The sequence below is a fragment of the Ambystoma mexicanum genome, chromosome 5p, assembly GCF_040938575.1.
Source record: "Ambystoma mexicanum isolate Mex_15411 chromosome 5p, UKY_AmexF1_1, whole genome shotgun sequence".
Classification (NCBI taxonomy): domain Eukaryota; kingdom Metazoa; phylum Chordata; class Amphibia; order Caudata; family Ambystomatidae; genus Ambystoma; species Ambystoma mexicanum.
The window spans coordinates 1,362,060,723-1,362,077,107 of NC_090930.1; the positions used below are offsets into that span (position 1 = coordinate 1,362,060,723).

The following is a 16,385-nucleotide window of genomic DNA, read 5'->3' on the forward strand; positions in this document are numbered from 1 at the left end:
GATCCCTGGCCACCTGAATGGAAGATCCCGATGGAGAAGGTGGAAGAATACCATAAAGGTTTCTCACAGTAGCCATGATCTGTCTGGTCCAGGTCAGTTTGATCCCGATTTCCCAATGGGCCCTTCATTAGTCTGCCCTGTTGTGATCTGTTGCCCTTTTAGACAGTGTCACAAGTCTCTTAAACTCCACCTGTGTCTCACTTAATGCACTCAGTAGTCTCTACAACTCTCCTGTTATATGCCTCCTGCTCCTGACAGAGACCCATGACCTCATGGCATCACCATAATTGCCTCCCACCCCATCAGCTACGTCATCTAAATCTGTGGCTTCCTGCTCTCCTTGGTTCATTGTGATGTCTGTTTTTGTTACCCATCGCATGAACTGTGTTGTATGTGCCTGTTGTCGAAGGTAGAGATCTAATAATGGTACATTCCTCTGTCCGCCCTTTCTGACCCAATCCCCATCAGAGATGCAGGCCCAGTGTCCTGGTCCAAGTTGCACCTGTAATTTTGGACACATGTTCCAGTACAACTTGTCATTTCTCTGGTGCTGCTTGCTGCATCCAATCTGATGTCCATTTCCCTCTGGGACATCATAGGCATTTGTTCTCTGCAACGAGTAACTGTGGACATAGATTTGAAATGGGTGGAAATGAAGGGAAGAGTTGTAAAGGGCTGTCTTTATGGTTTAAGGCCTACTGTACTTCTCAAACAAGGAGCATATCAGCTAGAAGGCAATGGCCTTACAACAGCAACAAGCCATTTATGATCTATGCCTCAGTCAGTCTGTAAGATGTCAAGGGTGGGCATGGGTGCACCTCAGGAAATGTTCCAAAGTAGCAGGATATGTTTATGTGATTTGCGAAAGGGTGGGTACATTAAGCTCACTGAGCAGGACTACCATGACACGTGATGCCATGGACACGCGGATTAGTTTGGATCAGCAATGCATGAGGTGCAGGATGAACTGAATGCCTCATGACATCATCGCCCTAGCCCTCCTTTCTTCTCCACAAACCACCCTGACATGGCTCAGTATACAAGTTGTCACACTTGCATTTGGTTCAAATGCCATCTCTGTGTACACAAATTGTGTTCAGACTCATGTTGTTCAACAATGTTACGATGTACCAGTCTGGACACCTGTTAAAGGGCGAGGAAACTGGCAATTATCTTTTCACATGAATGCACTGGATTGCAGTCTGTGTTCCACCAATTGCTGACATATGTGTGCTCCTCCTTAAAATCTGATGTTTATCTGGTAGGTGCACGTAGTAGTATTATAACTTCAGTGGGGCAACACTCTTAGGGATCTGTGTCTGTACGCAAAAGTAGTTTCAAAGGGCTGTGGCCAAGATGGCAGACTGTGCAGTTGCTTGGCTTCTCTGCTCGTCACCCATGATCCGTTCTGATTACAGAAGAACAGACACACCCACACAGGACAGATCCCCCCCACCCTGTGTGCTGCAGGCAAGCTGGCTCAGACATAGAAACCGTGTTGATGTGCCCAGCTGGTTGCAGGGGATGCAGAATAAGTCTTTATTCATTATGGTGGATTCCCTATAGGCGTTTCTTGAGTCACCTGATTCTTTTGATCGATCACAATGGGAATATACCACTTACCATTGCCAAGGTTGGAATGAAAGACATCAATCCCACAGAATATCATCATAGATGTCTTGGAATGAGAGCAATGTTTTGGAGGGATGATTTCCTAATTTTAATGGAGGAATACGTTTTTTAGACCATTAGGGAGAAACCACACCAATGCAAGTAAAAAGGTAACAATACAAACCTGGGTCAAAAGAACAATTTTTGAAAGAAAACTACTTTTACTTGTCCCAGCTACCACATAACTTGAAGTGAAAAGATGATTTATTAAGAGTCAATATGCAGAGACTTATAAGCACATGTTAATGTCACAATAGTCCCAGCAGTCACCTGGTTGACATTTCATTTGAGGTTTAGGCACAGTTGTCCACCATGGATAGGGAGAGTATTCATCATGGTGGAAAACCTGCAGCGAACACAAAAGTGCAAGACAAATTGCAAGAATTGTAAATGTGGATAAAGACATGACTAAGACATAACGCTGCTTTAATCTCACTGGTGTGTATTAGGAAGTGTTACCTTTGGTGGTACAAATGTTAACCTTCCAAGGGCTTGGAAAAATAAACAGCTTTCACTAGGACACAAAACTAATAACAATGAATACCCAATTGTTTCTGAGATCAAGGCATTTCACTTAATATTATTTCAAATAACCAACACACAGCTCACCTTTAAAAATACGCCCTAGTCCCCGGAAATCCATCTGGTCTGAACAGTTGAAGACAACCACATATTTTCCAAGACACCTTCCCATATCCTTGGTTGTTTCTGTTTTTCCTGTTCCTGCTGGTCCTGCAGGTGCGCCACCCATGCTCATTCCCAGAGCCTGAGCTAGCGTGATATAGCATCTGTTAACAAGGTCATAATGGTAAATATAGCACACACAACACATAATGCACTGCTCCAATGTTATGAACCTACCAGAATATGGAAACCAAGCATTCTAAATTAGGATCAGAATATCTCTTTAGTCGCATGCGGGAACAGAATGTTATGTGAAAGGCTCCTGAGATTTGTGAACAAAGTGAAGGTGGTTTTTCTTCAAAAAAGTTAGCTCGGTTGAACACACACCACTTTTACATTTGCTCTTTAGCTAGGAAGTGGTGTGAGTGATAATGAGCTGATTTCATGCTTACTGTGTGCATAAAAGAATCCCTGCCATTCATATACAGGTTCATGTACACTTCTACTGAGCACAGCCAAATGACACAACATTAGGCTAAAGTTGAATTGACCACATTTCAGATACTACAAATGTTTTGACAACAATTCATGTTAACGATTTGAGAGCCCAAAGGCCCCATGCTAGGAGTACAGATTAATATCATACAGATGTATACTGGCACCTCTTAATCCATCACTACCGAAAGATGCAGTTCATGGAAAATGTGGTATGCATGGGGAAAAGCCAACTATAGCTTGATTTCACCTGGCAGCAATTGGGTGTTTAGTTCTATGCATAAAGTCTATGTCAAAAGTCTTTGATATTTCCAGTATTCTCTCACCCCATGTGGCAGTACTTTAGCACTCTACAGATTGGATGCTTGATAATCTAGATATAAAACATCATTCTGCCAAAGAAGAAATGTGTGGTGTGAACAGAAATAGCTATAGCCAATAAAAATCCTTTTCTAAAATGAGGATATGACAACTCTGTCTCTTCCATAATTTCACTAGATGAAAACAAGATCTGATGAGAACGTTGTCTCCTTCGGGAACTGATAGCTGATGGTTTTGGTGGCACAGAGGAAACCCATTGGTAGCCTCAAGTGAGACTTTCAAACCTCATCCAAATGTGGACAGGCTGATTTCTAAAGGATGCGCTACTTGAAGCCTTCAATGCATCGAGTCGTTAGGCAGGAGAAGCCAATTGGAGGGGACAGGACATGAGCATAGCTACAGTAGTAAAGGAGCTCTGGCTAAGGAAATATTGATTGTACCATAATTGATTACAATGTGATTATCCTAATTTGCTTTGCACTGTCCAGTATTTAGTCCACTGGAAGTAGAAGCCTTTGAAAATTCCTACAAAATAAGGCAGATACTTCTCTAGGACGTCATCCCCATTGGACTATAGCAGGAGGTTTGGAACTACCAATGCCCTGCTAGAGTTTCTCTGTAAAGGTAGTGCCCCCCGCCCGCAAGTTCTGTCGATCTATACATTATCTGTTTGCATTATTGATTCAAAGCACCTTCCATAAGCGCGGTTCCTGATGCACAAAACGGACACTGATGTTATGTTATGTTATCAAACACTTATAAAGCGCAAACTTAATCCCCGGAAAGCATCATGGCGCTAAGCCAAAAGATACAGGCTGACAAGTGGAACCACAAAGGTGTGCAGAAAGATTAAGTTGCGAAAAGCCAGGTTTAAATGGCACGCCAAAAGAGGAGGTGATCCTCAGTAAGACGGAGAGACAGGGAAAGAGAGTTCCACAGCCGGGCCGCTGCCACCGAGAAAGAGCGACGCCCATAGGAACCCGCCTGACGCGAGGCACCACAATACAGGCCGTGTTGGCTGATTTAAAGGGTGTGGGGGAACATACTGGCAGAATTTCTCCTGCAGATACTCCGGACCAGTTTTATAAAAGGCACAGTGCACAATACACAGTGCCTTAAATTTGACTCGACTGGCCACCAGGAGTCAGTGAAGCAACTGGAGAATGCCAGAGGCAGAGGTGTAGCGAAAGGCACCCATGGCCAGCTGGGCAGCTGAGTTGTGCAAAAGCTGCAGACGACGGCTGGGCCAAATAGAGGGAGTTGCAATAATCAAGCGAACCAGCAACCAGCGTGGGTACGACAGTAGGACCGAGTCCCACTGGAAGAAAAGGAAGACCTTTCCGCAAAGTGTGGAGTCTAAAATAACCCCCTTGACAGACAGTGTTGACTTGGGGGAGCAGAGAAAGGGACTTGACCCCCAGGTTTTTTACTACTGCAGAGGGTTGCAGGAGTGGGCCTAAATCATCTGGCCAAAAAGTGGTGAACCACAGTGATATGATATATGATATGATATGATAAGGCATTTGTAACGCGCCTATACACAAGTGTTTCAAGGCACGAAAAGGGGTCCCTGATGACCAAGACCTCAGTCTTGTCGCTGTTAAGCCAGACCCAATTTTGACCCATCCAGGCAGAGATTGCAGACAGGCAGCGACAACAGTGCTGAGCCTCATCAGGGAGCGCCAGATCTAAGCGCATAAGGATCTGGCTATCGTCAGCGTAAGAATAACACTGAATGCCGAAAGAGTGTATCAAAGTGATCAGAGGTGGGATGTAGATATTAAAGAGAAGGGGGATAGAGCAGAACCATGAGGAACCCCACAGGTTAGTGAACCACTATGACTCTATAAAAGTGATGAGTTTTGGGATTATTGTCTAAATACTGAGTCTGAGGAGGTACACATAACCTTGTATTGGGTATGGCGCTATTTTGTCAAGCTTTTAAATGCTAAAACAAGATGATCTACAGTAGGGATTTGTTTACCTTGGTGATTAAAACAACTTGTAGTAATTTTAGAATTTTAAAAATCTCATCTTCAATTACTATACGTTATGCTTCATTGGTTTTATAATATATAAAAGTGATTTCTTATCTGCATTTTAAACATACATGCTTTTAGTGAAGATTTCTTTTTAGATAAGATACCAAATGGCAACTCTGAAATGAAATGGGATTTTAGATTAGATTATTTGTATTTGTATTAGTATTGTTAAAGTGTTAAAGCACAAATTGATTGATTGATTGTATTGTATCACACTGTTGAAATAATTGTTTAAAATGTGTAAAGGTTCTTTTAGAATCAAAAACTAATAAATACATACAATAATAATAATAATAAATTAGCAGTGCACATCAGTGAATTATATCATTACACAATCTACCATTGTTGGTATTTATTTTCACACAATATCCTACCCCTACTTGAGAAACACTGCAAATATCATGGATAAACTTTTGCCATTTTATGGTTGACCATACAGAAACAATGGATCTTTTGTCACTAATCAAAGAAACAGCTTGATCCATTATAATCACTCAACTAATTTGTTATCCTTTAAGTTATAATAGGATGAACATTGCTATTCTGTACAGAATTTCATTTATCAGTCCTTTGTTTTTCATAGTCTGTTTAGCTGGCTTTGCTTGAGAGGTATTCTAAAAAACACCTGGAAATTGTTTTTCTATTGTGTTTCATTCAGCTGAATACACTGAGATAAAGAACATTTGTTTCCGGAATGAAAACAAACAAAATGACAAAAAATGACTTAATTAGTAAAAGGTGGACATTTTCAAATGTAAGGTGTGTGGATTCTAAACCCTGCTTTGTTGAGCATCTGGGCTTAAACAGTAATCTAAATTAGGTCTGGGGAATCAGTGAAACTCCAAAGTACAAAAATGTGCAGTTGATTCGAAATTCACCAAATCAGTTAAAATGTTGATGACTCGACCTGTACAAATTGGACAAGGCCATTATCTGACTTACACTAAGCACAGAAAATCTACAATCACTAGCAGGGGGCTGTAAAGAAAATGGTCTCCATTGCTAAACGGTGGCCAGCTATATCTCTTGAAAGTTGCGTAAAGCCTGTTTTCTAGTTTACTAACCCACCAAAAATTAAAAGAAATCGCTAGTTATAGGCATGGGTAGTAGATGGCACCTGTAGCTCATCACATGTTTGTGGTGGGTTTCGGGATCCCCATGAGACCCACAAATATACGCAGGCCACCAGAAGTTGTGAAACTGACCACAATATGGTATTGAATACTTATACAGTAGCAAAAGCATATGCATTCACTGAGCTCATACTGCATAACAACGTACAACAGCATGACTAGAGAGTGGAGCTCATTTTCCTGGTGGCGTAGAGTAAAATGCATGCGTGAATAGTTTAAGCATGCATTTCATGCTATGCCACATCATCACTGATTTGCATTGTGGGGAGAGGGTACGGAATGTAATATATTATACTGCCTCACCCTTTCTTTCTGCCATACAAATACTCCAGCATTTATACCAGCATGTTATTTCCTATAGAATCTACCTGCGTTTTACATCTTCCATAGGAGTCTATTGTAAGCGCTGCCTGGCATGTTCAAAAGCCAGCTGGCATTTACTCAATTTGCACCGCAGACTACATACAGTACAGGCAATTTAGCATGAACCTCTTATGCACTCTGCAATGTAAACTACAAAAAGTGCATGGAGGGGATCTGTTTCCATGTAACTGCAAACATAGGCAGTTCGCTATGTGCAATTTAAGAGAACTTGGAAAACATGCTCCTTTTCTCGTTGCTGTAGAAAGGTACTTCGGCGATACAGTTGTAAGCTGGAAAAATAGCCTCAGCTGTCTAGAACTAAAAGGTAAATCTTATAGTAATCATGTTGTAAGGCTAGAGGCATGACACGGTTAGAGACAACTTTGCACAATATACATCAGAGATTCAGAAAAAACTCCAAACCTGAGATTCTTACCTGTCAGTCAGAGGAGTTATAACCAGTCTGTCAGTGCACCCCAAGAATTCATTCTGGTAGATGAAAGCGACATCAGTGATGTGGATCATCATTCTTTCAGAGTCTTCATTGAAATAAAATCTGCATTGTTTCAGCCACTCAAAATCCGTAGAGCTTTTTATATGCATGTGGCACTAAAAATAAAAATACTTTCATCACAAAGGGAAACAAGCCATAAATTCCGCTGATGAAGTTTATGTCAATAAATAGACAGCATACTGCTGTGTACTACAGAGTAATCTTGTTGTAATACATGGCACCCTGCAATATCCGTATAAAAAGCCTGGAAATAATTGTATTATTAGCACCCTGGGTGGGGGAAGCAACCAATCGGTTTGCTTGGATCACGGTCTGAATCACACAATCCAAGCCTGCATTCCGAGCAACCGGTCGGCTGCTTCCCCTGCACTGCCATCTTCCCCCCAACCATCCCTTCCCCTTAGTTTCCCGTTTCTACCACACCCACTTACCCGATTCCTTCAGCGGCTGCCGCTCTGTCTTCCTTCTGGCTGCCATGGAAATGGAACAGTGGCTCCACTTCTAGCCCTGTCTTCCAGCTCTAAGGTGGCTATCTTGAGTCTGTTTTTGTATGCATGAGGCGTCCCGTTAATGCATACAAAAAGCATAACTATCAGCACCCTAGGTCTCCGGATTGCAAACCCGGGGTGCTAATACCCAGAAGCACACATACTTTAATCAACCACAGGTTCTTTTATTTGAGTAGGCCCCCAACCCGTCTTGCACCCAACCTTTACAAACACCCCGTGTCAATATGATATTTATTGATTTTATGGTTTAATGAAAAGAAAAGCAAAATCATACAATTGGACAGCAGCCGCCAATGTTGCAACACTCACCCCCAAACATCTGCTAACTTAATTCTTTTTGGGTGAAAGGCAGTGCAAGGAGTTAGGATAAAGAGGAAACAATCGTATTTGGAATTCAGTCCACCACCCCAAGATGGGAGGCCAGAAAAGAAAATGAAAACCTGATTAATGAGCAAAACAGCATAATCGGATTTTACTTGTTACTCGCATGGCAGTTTACAAACGCGGTGGGACAACTACAAAGGAAATTCATGTTGCTACACTCGAGAGATAAGGAAGCTTACAGACTAATAATCAGGGCACCGAGGCAAAATGAACACAAGGTAAGAAAGTCGATTTTGGTAAAGAAGACAAATGCAAAAGAAAACACACACAGCAACTGGGAATTCCGTGTTCACCCGGAATGGGTGATGACAGGCAGCCGAGAAACGGGCTTAGCTGTCAAAATCGGAAATCGGTTTCAAGGAGAAGGACAAAACGCATAATGGGTAGGATTCTGATAGAAAGGGATGGTTCGCAATGCCACTACTGTTTGGGTTTTTCTATGGGACAGATGCAAATTCAGAATTCTTGGGAACGCACACAGTACATGGGCAAATTCGGTGTTTGTTACTCAGAGGCAAATTCTATTGAGGCTATATTTTAATGACTATAGTTATTAGAGAAAGGCACTTGGCACGAGGTGGTTAATTTCGAATTTCAACCAACTCACACCGTGAATCTCTTTATAGGGGAATTCATTGATTTACTTCAAAATTATACTAGGGACTTATACAGACAACTGAAAGACTTATAAAAGGAATACACTAACATACACAGGTTAATACAGATTCGTCTATGGAAAGGTGAATTGATTATTCTGGCAATTTGGGACTTTGAATGGGATCTTCAATGGGATGCAAGAGTCAAAAGAGCAGGATATGTAGTTTGGGACTGAGGTTATTTGCTAGTTACAATGTAAGCTTGAGTTTGGGATTCTGGAAAGTCAGCGAGGTCTCTGGTCACTCTGGACAGCTAGGCCAAGGGATCTGGTCACTGCTCTCTCCTGGTTGGGATTCTGGACAGCTAGGCCATGGTCTAGTCACTGCGCTCTCCTAGATGGGGTCAGCTAGGCAAGGTTTGGTCTCTGCACTCTCTTGGATGGGATCAGCTGCCTCCTCTCCTGTTTCCCCAGATTCTTGTGCGTGTCTCGATCTGGAATCTGTGTGTCTTACTGTGGATGGATCTCTTGTGTCTCTCTTTGTCCCCCTTATATAGCCCAAATGAACTAATCTATTTTACAATATCTGGGGAAGTACTGTGGAATTACTCCTATCCTGGGACAGGACAGCCTACCAGTCCTCTCTCCTCCCTCTGGGCCTATTGGTTCAGGGGAAAGGGCATCATTTATGTGTTTGCATTTATGACCTTTCATGGTCTCTCAAGCTTACTTTTTAACAAAAATGAGCCATGGATCAAAACTTCAAACTTATACTAGCCACCACCATAAGTGGTAGATATGCGGATTCAATGGGTCACAGGGAATTGGACAAACATATAGCTGGCTCTGTGCGAGGTAGCATCGCCCTTTGGCACATTTTGGCCCATTTCACGAAATGCATGATAATAAAAATTCTTCCAATGATTACACATGTTCATAATTACATCTTGCATCTTTCCCTTAAGTTTACTATTTGTCCCATTTATAAATCAGCCAGAAATGCGTCTTTCCTGGCCATTTCAGTTCAAAAAGTGCTAGCAACATGCACTTGATCTCTTTACATTTGTCTAAAAATCACGTGTAAAACTAGCATAATACAAAATTATTAATTATTCAGAGTGCTGGGAGAAATGTCTTAAAATGAAGAAGTCCTTTAATGTCAATGGGGAGGATTTGTCACATATGGGGCGTTGCTGCAGACCCTCACAGCAAACTGTCTCCTCCTGGCTCGGGCTTGCAACAAAGGACTTTTTGGATGCCCTTTGAAGTTTGACAGTTCCTCCTTCAGAGTGGGTGCTGGAGGAAATCGCACTTCTTGGTCACGCACTAGCTACAATGGATTCCTTTGTCCCCTCTTCCAATCCTGTCTGCTAACCAGGCAGAGCAGAGAATCCTCACACTCTTGGCCACCTCACATGCCACTGTGGACCGGGTCACTTATTGGTGTGACTTTTCAGTGGGAGGCAAGGCTTGAAATTGAATTCTGTGCCAGAGTCAAAAACCAGCTTTACTGGTTTCTGATGCTTTTTCCAAGGCAACCAAATCTTGTGGGGACAAATATGATCTACATTCTGTAGCTAAACCCCCACCCACACATATTCACAGATATTTCTGTGCAAGCAAAAGCTGTCATTCGACGTTGACTTTTAAACAACATGTTTCCTTATTTCCCAAAGAACAGATTCACAAGTGTGTAGGCCTTTCATTTAAACTTTCAAAATGCGGTTCTGCAGGTTACGGGATTGTCTTTCAGTTAGTCCTTTGGAGGGGTTTTGCATGCACTGTAGGTACATGGACACAGAGGGATACTGCACATGATTTCTTTGATTTTGACACAGAAAAGAGAAAAAGCCACATCATTTCTTTCATTTGCAGTAATTTGAGCACAATGGTTCACATCAAAGGGAAACAAAAGCTGTCGGGCTGTAATGTAGAAACCCTTGCCCCTCATGAGATTTATCACTAAAACAGGGATGTTTTGGATGTTGTGCATACATTTTGTTCTCCAGATGTAAGAAAAACAGACACAGCGTTGTTCTGGATGCAGGGCATAACTTCTAGTTATGCAGACGAAAATGAAGCAAACGCAGGGCCGTTTTTCAATGCAGTGTTCAACTGCTTGCCACACATGTGCCAGGAAGACAAACGCACTGCCGTTTTGGTGGCACTGTTTAAATGCGGTTTTAGGTGAAGGGGATTTCTGCTTAGGGCCTTAAATGCACCCCACAGAGAGGGCGCTATTGATCCAGCCAAGATGGCGGCTTCCTAGAGAGCTCTCTGTAGCTCCTAATTAATCCTGCAATATCGAAGCTTCTGTGGTGTCCTGAGCACCTGCAGCTAACACTGAGAAGATTTATGGTACCCTTCTGAACATTTTGATATCATTTTCGCTCCTGGCGGCTAAATCTCTGCAGAGTTACGGCCCACACATCACAAGCCTGGCGGCCGGCGACAGCCGTGATCCCAAGCTGCGGGCGTGACTGGTGGACGGGGAAGGAGGAGCCCAGCGGAGGCCCGAACCACCATCAACGAAAGCTGCACCGGCCCTGCTGGAGGACCCGAGCCGCTCAGAGAAGGCGGGTGGACGTGCACACCTCGGTGCTGTGAGAGACGCGAAAGTCTCCGTCCCCCCGGCTCGGAGCAAGATGTTGAAGCCCCGCTGGCCCGCACAAGCAGATCCAGACCGGCGCCCAGGTAGGAGCCAGCCGCTGCGTGCGCAGCCTCGTATTAGTGCCCCAAACGTGCCCGCAGGAGACCCCCGGCCCACCCGGGTAACAAGCAGTGTCAGCTAAAGACGCAGAGGCAAGCGCCTCCACCGACAACCCCCACCAGCGCTACGCACAAAGTAGCCGGAGGTGGCACGCCCGCACCGCAAGGCCAGGGGAGCGGCGAGAAGGCGCCCTCCTGGATGGGCCCACTCATCACACCAACAACAGGGGAGCAATCGCTTGATTCGTTCAAGCCACTAGGCCCCATCGGATCTCATCAATAAAGGCCCCTTAGCGCCAAATAGCGCCGCAATCATCACAAGCAGCTTGGTCACACATTTATAGAACCTGAAGGCGGCATTGTGCAACTCAGCCAAACCAGCACGACTTGTAAAACCCTTCATGTGACCCGCCCAGCGTGCAGGAGTGACAAAACAGTGCAAGCAGCTGGCCACACGCTACGCTACCTAACCCGCACCAAGTATACCACAACGACGACCGCACAGCACAACCAACTACAGCTGCCATGCTTCGAGTAATCCCCCCAAGACCCTGTGGAGACCTCTCGCTGCAGCCGGGTGCGCCGGGGGTCTCAGGCCCACGTCCACCAGAAAAAAAGTCCCGGCTGGACTCTCAGACTGGGTCCAAGGTATCTAAACCATGCAGCAACCAATACCACCCCCCACAAGCTTGTCCCAAAAGAAACTAAACTTCGAAGCCTGTTCTTCAACTAAACCATCCAACCTCGGCAGCAGACCGGCGTCGCCCACGCCGGACACATCTCCAGTTGAGGAGCAGGCCCAGAATTTTGACATTAGAGTAATACTAATGAACCTAAAAGCCAGAATTGGAGGGCTAGGGAGCAAATTAGATACTTCATCGTCGAAGGTTGACCAACTCCAACACCGTCTAAACAAACACGCAGATAGACTGGATACAGTGGAACAACGAGTATTGGACCTAGACGACGGCACTATGGACATGATCGCCAGAGTCTCCATGCTAGAATCCCAAATGAAGACAGTCAAGAACGAAGATTTGGAGGGCTGCTCCCGTAGAAATAATATCAGAATCATCGGGGTCAGAGAGCAACAACTTCACACTAAAATGGAAGACCATGTTGAACAGATCTGCGTAGAGCTATTTGGAAAAGATTCTCTCTGCCAATTATTCGTTATAGAGCGTGCACACAGAATCCCCAACTCTAGACCGATCCCAGGGGCAAACCCACACCCTATCATAGCAAAGCTCCTAAATTATAAAGACCGCAACGCAATACTTAAAGCTGCCAGAGAGAAAGGGAAACTTCAATTCGACGGGGACCCAATCCAGTTCTTTCCAGATTTCTCCCCTACAGTACAGGCGCAAAGGCGCTCATACACAGCTGTCAAACAGAGGTTGCAGGACAATCAAATACTCTATTCAATGTTTTTCCCTGCTAAACTCAGAATCCAACACGAAGGGAAAACCCAATTTTTCAATACACCAGAAGAAGCCAACGACTTCCTAGATCGCGCTGGGTGCAGACCTGCCTCAAACAACCCGGCGCCACAATGCGGCGAGCAAATGCAAAGGGATCCGCCATAACAGAGAGCTCAAGCCATAAACAACGGAGTCACCTCCGCCACCACCTAAGACAGTCACTACAGAGTCACAATCCTACAACTGCAGGGAGCCTCTCTCCCTCTTAGAAGGCTACTAGCGCCCCAGGCACAGCAATGTTAAGGGAGGGCACACCGTGGGCCAGTTGGGGGTTGCCCACGCAGGGGAGGGATGTTAATCTCACAAAGTTATTATTGACTGTTCAACATTCTAATGCAAAGCCTCCATACACCCCCATCATGATGACTATGAATACCTTCAGCTTCTCACCCACGCACACGAGCCAACCGAAAACGACGGACCACACTGTGCCCGGCATTGATCACCCAACTCTCCTCCTATGGATCCGTTCAAAATAGCCAATCGGAATATCCATGGTGGAAACCAACCTGTCAAAATCAGGAAGATCCTCCAATACCTTAGGAGGCACAAAATCAGTATTGCCATGCTACAGGAGACCCATCTCATCCCAACCGCAGAAAAGCACTGGGCCCGTTCCTGGGGATGCTACAGTTACTTTTCATCGTATTCATCATTTGCAAGCGGGGTTGCAATCTTGTTTGACAAAAAGGCCAACTTCAGCTTAATCGAGTCAAAGAAAGATACAGAGGGAAGAGCTCTACTGGTGAGAGGAATCCTTGCAGGGAAAGACAGTTTTTTGGTAAACTCGTATGCCCCCAACACAGACGGACCAAACAATTTCAATTGGGTTTTGTCCCAACGGGGAAAAATCACCTCAGCAACAATCATCTGGGACGCGGACCTCAACACTCCACTAGACCCCAAAACCTATAAATCTAACAACACAGCCAGCAAACCCTCCAGAGCGAGCCTTCAGGTTAGGGAGATCTGTCAAGCATTCGAATTAACCGATATCTGGAGATACACCCACCGAGAAGAGCGAGATTACACATTACATTCAGCAGTCCACAATACCAGCTCTCGCATTGACTATATTATGGTATCGACCAACAGCCCATTCTGCTGGGAATCCAGTCAAATCCACCCACAATCTTTTTCCGACCACTCAATGGTGACACTGGAGTTCACTCTAGCCAGCACCGGGACGAAAGCCCCCAACTGGAGATTCAAAGCTGGCTCACTATCAGACTCGGTATTCGCAACTGAACTACACCAAGAGATCACATGCTTTCTGGAAATAAACCAGGACTCAATTGATTCTGTTGGCACCTTGTGGCAAACTCTGAAATGTTATGTACGAGGAGTATGCATGGCAAAAGAGAATGGAATGCTAAAAATAATACGACGCAAATTGACGGACAGTGAATGACGTCTGAAAGAGCTCGAACTAAAGTGTACCACATCCAAGGAACCACAGGTCCAGGCCGACCTGAAAGAAGAACTGTTGAAATTCCAAGAATTAGCTGAACGCGAGCTAAAGTTACTCGGACGCAGACACCAGATCTGGCAATATGGTGAGGGCCAAAAACCTGGGGCACTTCTAGCCCATTTATTAAAAATAGACAAAACACCTGCCCATGTTGAATATATCCGAGACTCACAGAGAACCCTGGTCTACACGGAGGAGGAAATAGTTAACACATTCTGTAAATTTTATCAAGACCTATATAGCTCCAAAAACACCACGAGCCCCAAGATACTCTGAGACTTCCTTAAAGACACCGAGCTATACTGGGTAGCCCAGGATCTGTGAGAACCACTAAACACACCCATTTCATTAGAAGAAATATTAGAAACAATAAAAACTCTTCCAAATGCCAAAGCACCCGGACCTGACGGACTCATAGGCAAATTCTATAAATTCCACGCAGCCACCATAGCCCGATTACTTCTCCACGTATATGAAGAAGCCCTAGAGCAGGGGATCCTCCCACCCACACTACACAAAGCCAATGTGTTTCTAATACATAAAGAAGGCAAACCCCAGGAAGACTGCGCCTCGTACAGACCGATTTCCTTAAACAACCTCCATATCAAGATTTTGGCTAAAATTCTAGCGACACGACTCTCCCCCTTATGCCCGCACTGGTATTGGGTGACCAGGCCTGCTTTATCCCAGGGCGCAGTACAACATATGGCATCCGACGGCTATTTGGTGTCATTGCGGCACTTGACCCAACACAACAAGCAATCGCCGTCCTGCTGGGTGCCAAAAAGGCCTTTGATTCCCTAGAGTGACCATACCTTTTTGCGACTCTCAAACAAATGGGACTGGGGAATCTCTTCATCAAAATGATTTCATTGCTCTATAATGACCCCGGATCCTACATTACCCTAGGCAACTCGAAATCCCCCAGCATCCGGATAGAACGTGGCACTAGAATGGCTGCCCCCTATCTGCCCTCATCTTTGTCTTAATGATGGAACCCTTAGCTTCAAGACTAAGATCCCACCAACTCCACAGAGGCCTCACCTTAGGTCCGCATAAACTAGTGGTCTCCATGTACGCTAATGATGTTATGTTATTTGTCAATGATCCACAAACAAACCTCAACCTGATAATGCGGGAAGTGATCAAATTTAGCCATATCTCGTGCCTCAAGACCAATCACTCCAAATCGGTTATATTCCCGCTAATGCCGAACACCCCAAGGTTCCCTGATGATCACGGGTTTAAATGGGAAAGCTCCAAAGTTCGATACCTCGGCATCTACATGTCACTTACTGATAACAAAATATTCAAAGACAACGCAACGACAATGAACTCCCTTCCGCTAACACTATGGGGGCAGGCCTCTCTGACCAAAATGGTGATCCTCCCCAAACTTCTTTATCTATTTACGAACATACCTCTGATACTTCCACGCTCCTTTTTCCAAAATATTAAAAGCCTCTTCCTCGAACTAATATGGGCGGGAAAACCAGCAAGAGTCGCTCATGCGGTGCTGACACTACCAATATCACAGGGTGGTCTTGCACTCCCAGACATGGAAAAATATTATTGGGCAGCACAGCACAATTCCTGAGTCACTGGTACACCATACATTTTATACGCCCACATGTGCAGGTTGAACGGGCTCTCGCATCTTCAAACCTACTGAGAGCTTTCATTCTCAGCAACATCCCAGTACCATACAATACAATGAACACGGTCCTCTCCACCTATGCTATCTGGAAAAAGAAATGCCGAAAAATACAAAAAGCACACGAGATACTCTCCCCTATTACCAATCAAGTTCATCCCCGGCATATCTCTGACAAGCGAAAAAGTATTTCACCTATGGCTCAATAAAGTAAATGTCCAATCCCTTGGTGACCTCTTCCCCGAGGGCACGTTCATAACCCCACAGTTAGCCAAAGAGAGAGGAGGCAACACTTCTCTCGAGATATTCATCTATTTTAGACTACATTACACCCTACAAGCCCAGTTCCCTTCATTCCCTAAGCAGCCGGAAACATGGGATCTGCTACACAATGTGATCCAGGCAAAAGGAGAGGGAAG

At 44.6% G+C, this 16,385-nt stretch overlaps 1 protein-coding gene across 1 annotated transcript in view; it reads right to left on the reverse strand.

The window, feature by feature from the left end:
• DNAH5 (dynein axonemal heavy chain 5) overlaps positions 1-16,385 on the reverse strand; it is a 4,235,244-nt gene that overhangs the window by 2,166,761 nt on the left and 2,052,098 nt on the right. The window contains exons 35-36 of the mRNA XM_069613779.1: positions 7,086-7,258; positions 2,281-2,459 (exon numbers count right to left, since the gene is read on the reverse strand). Coding sequence (XP_069469880.1) covers positions 2,281-2,459; positions 7,086-7,258 — 352 coding nt within the window. The remainder of the gene's footprint in view (positions 1-2,280; positions 2,460-7,085; positions 7,259-16,385) is intronic.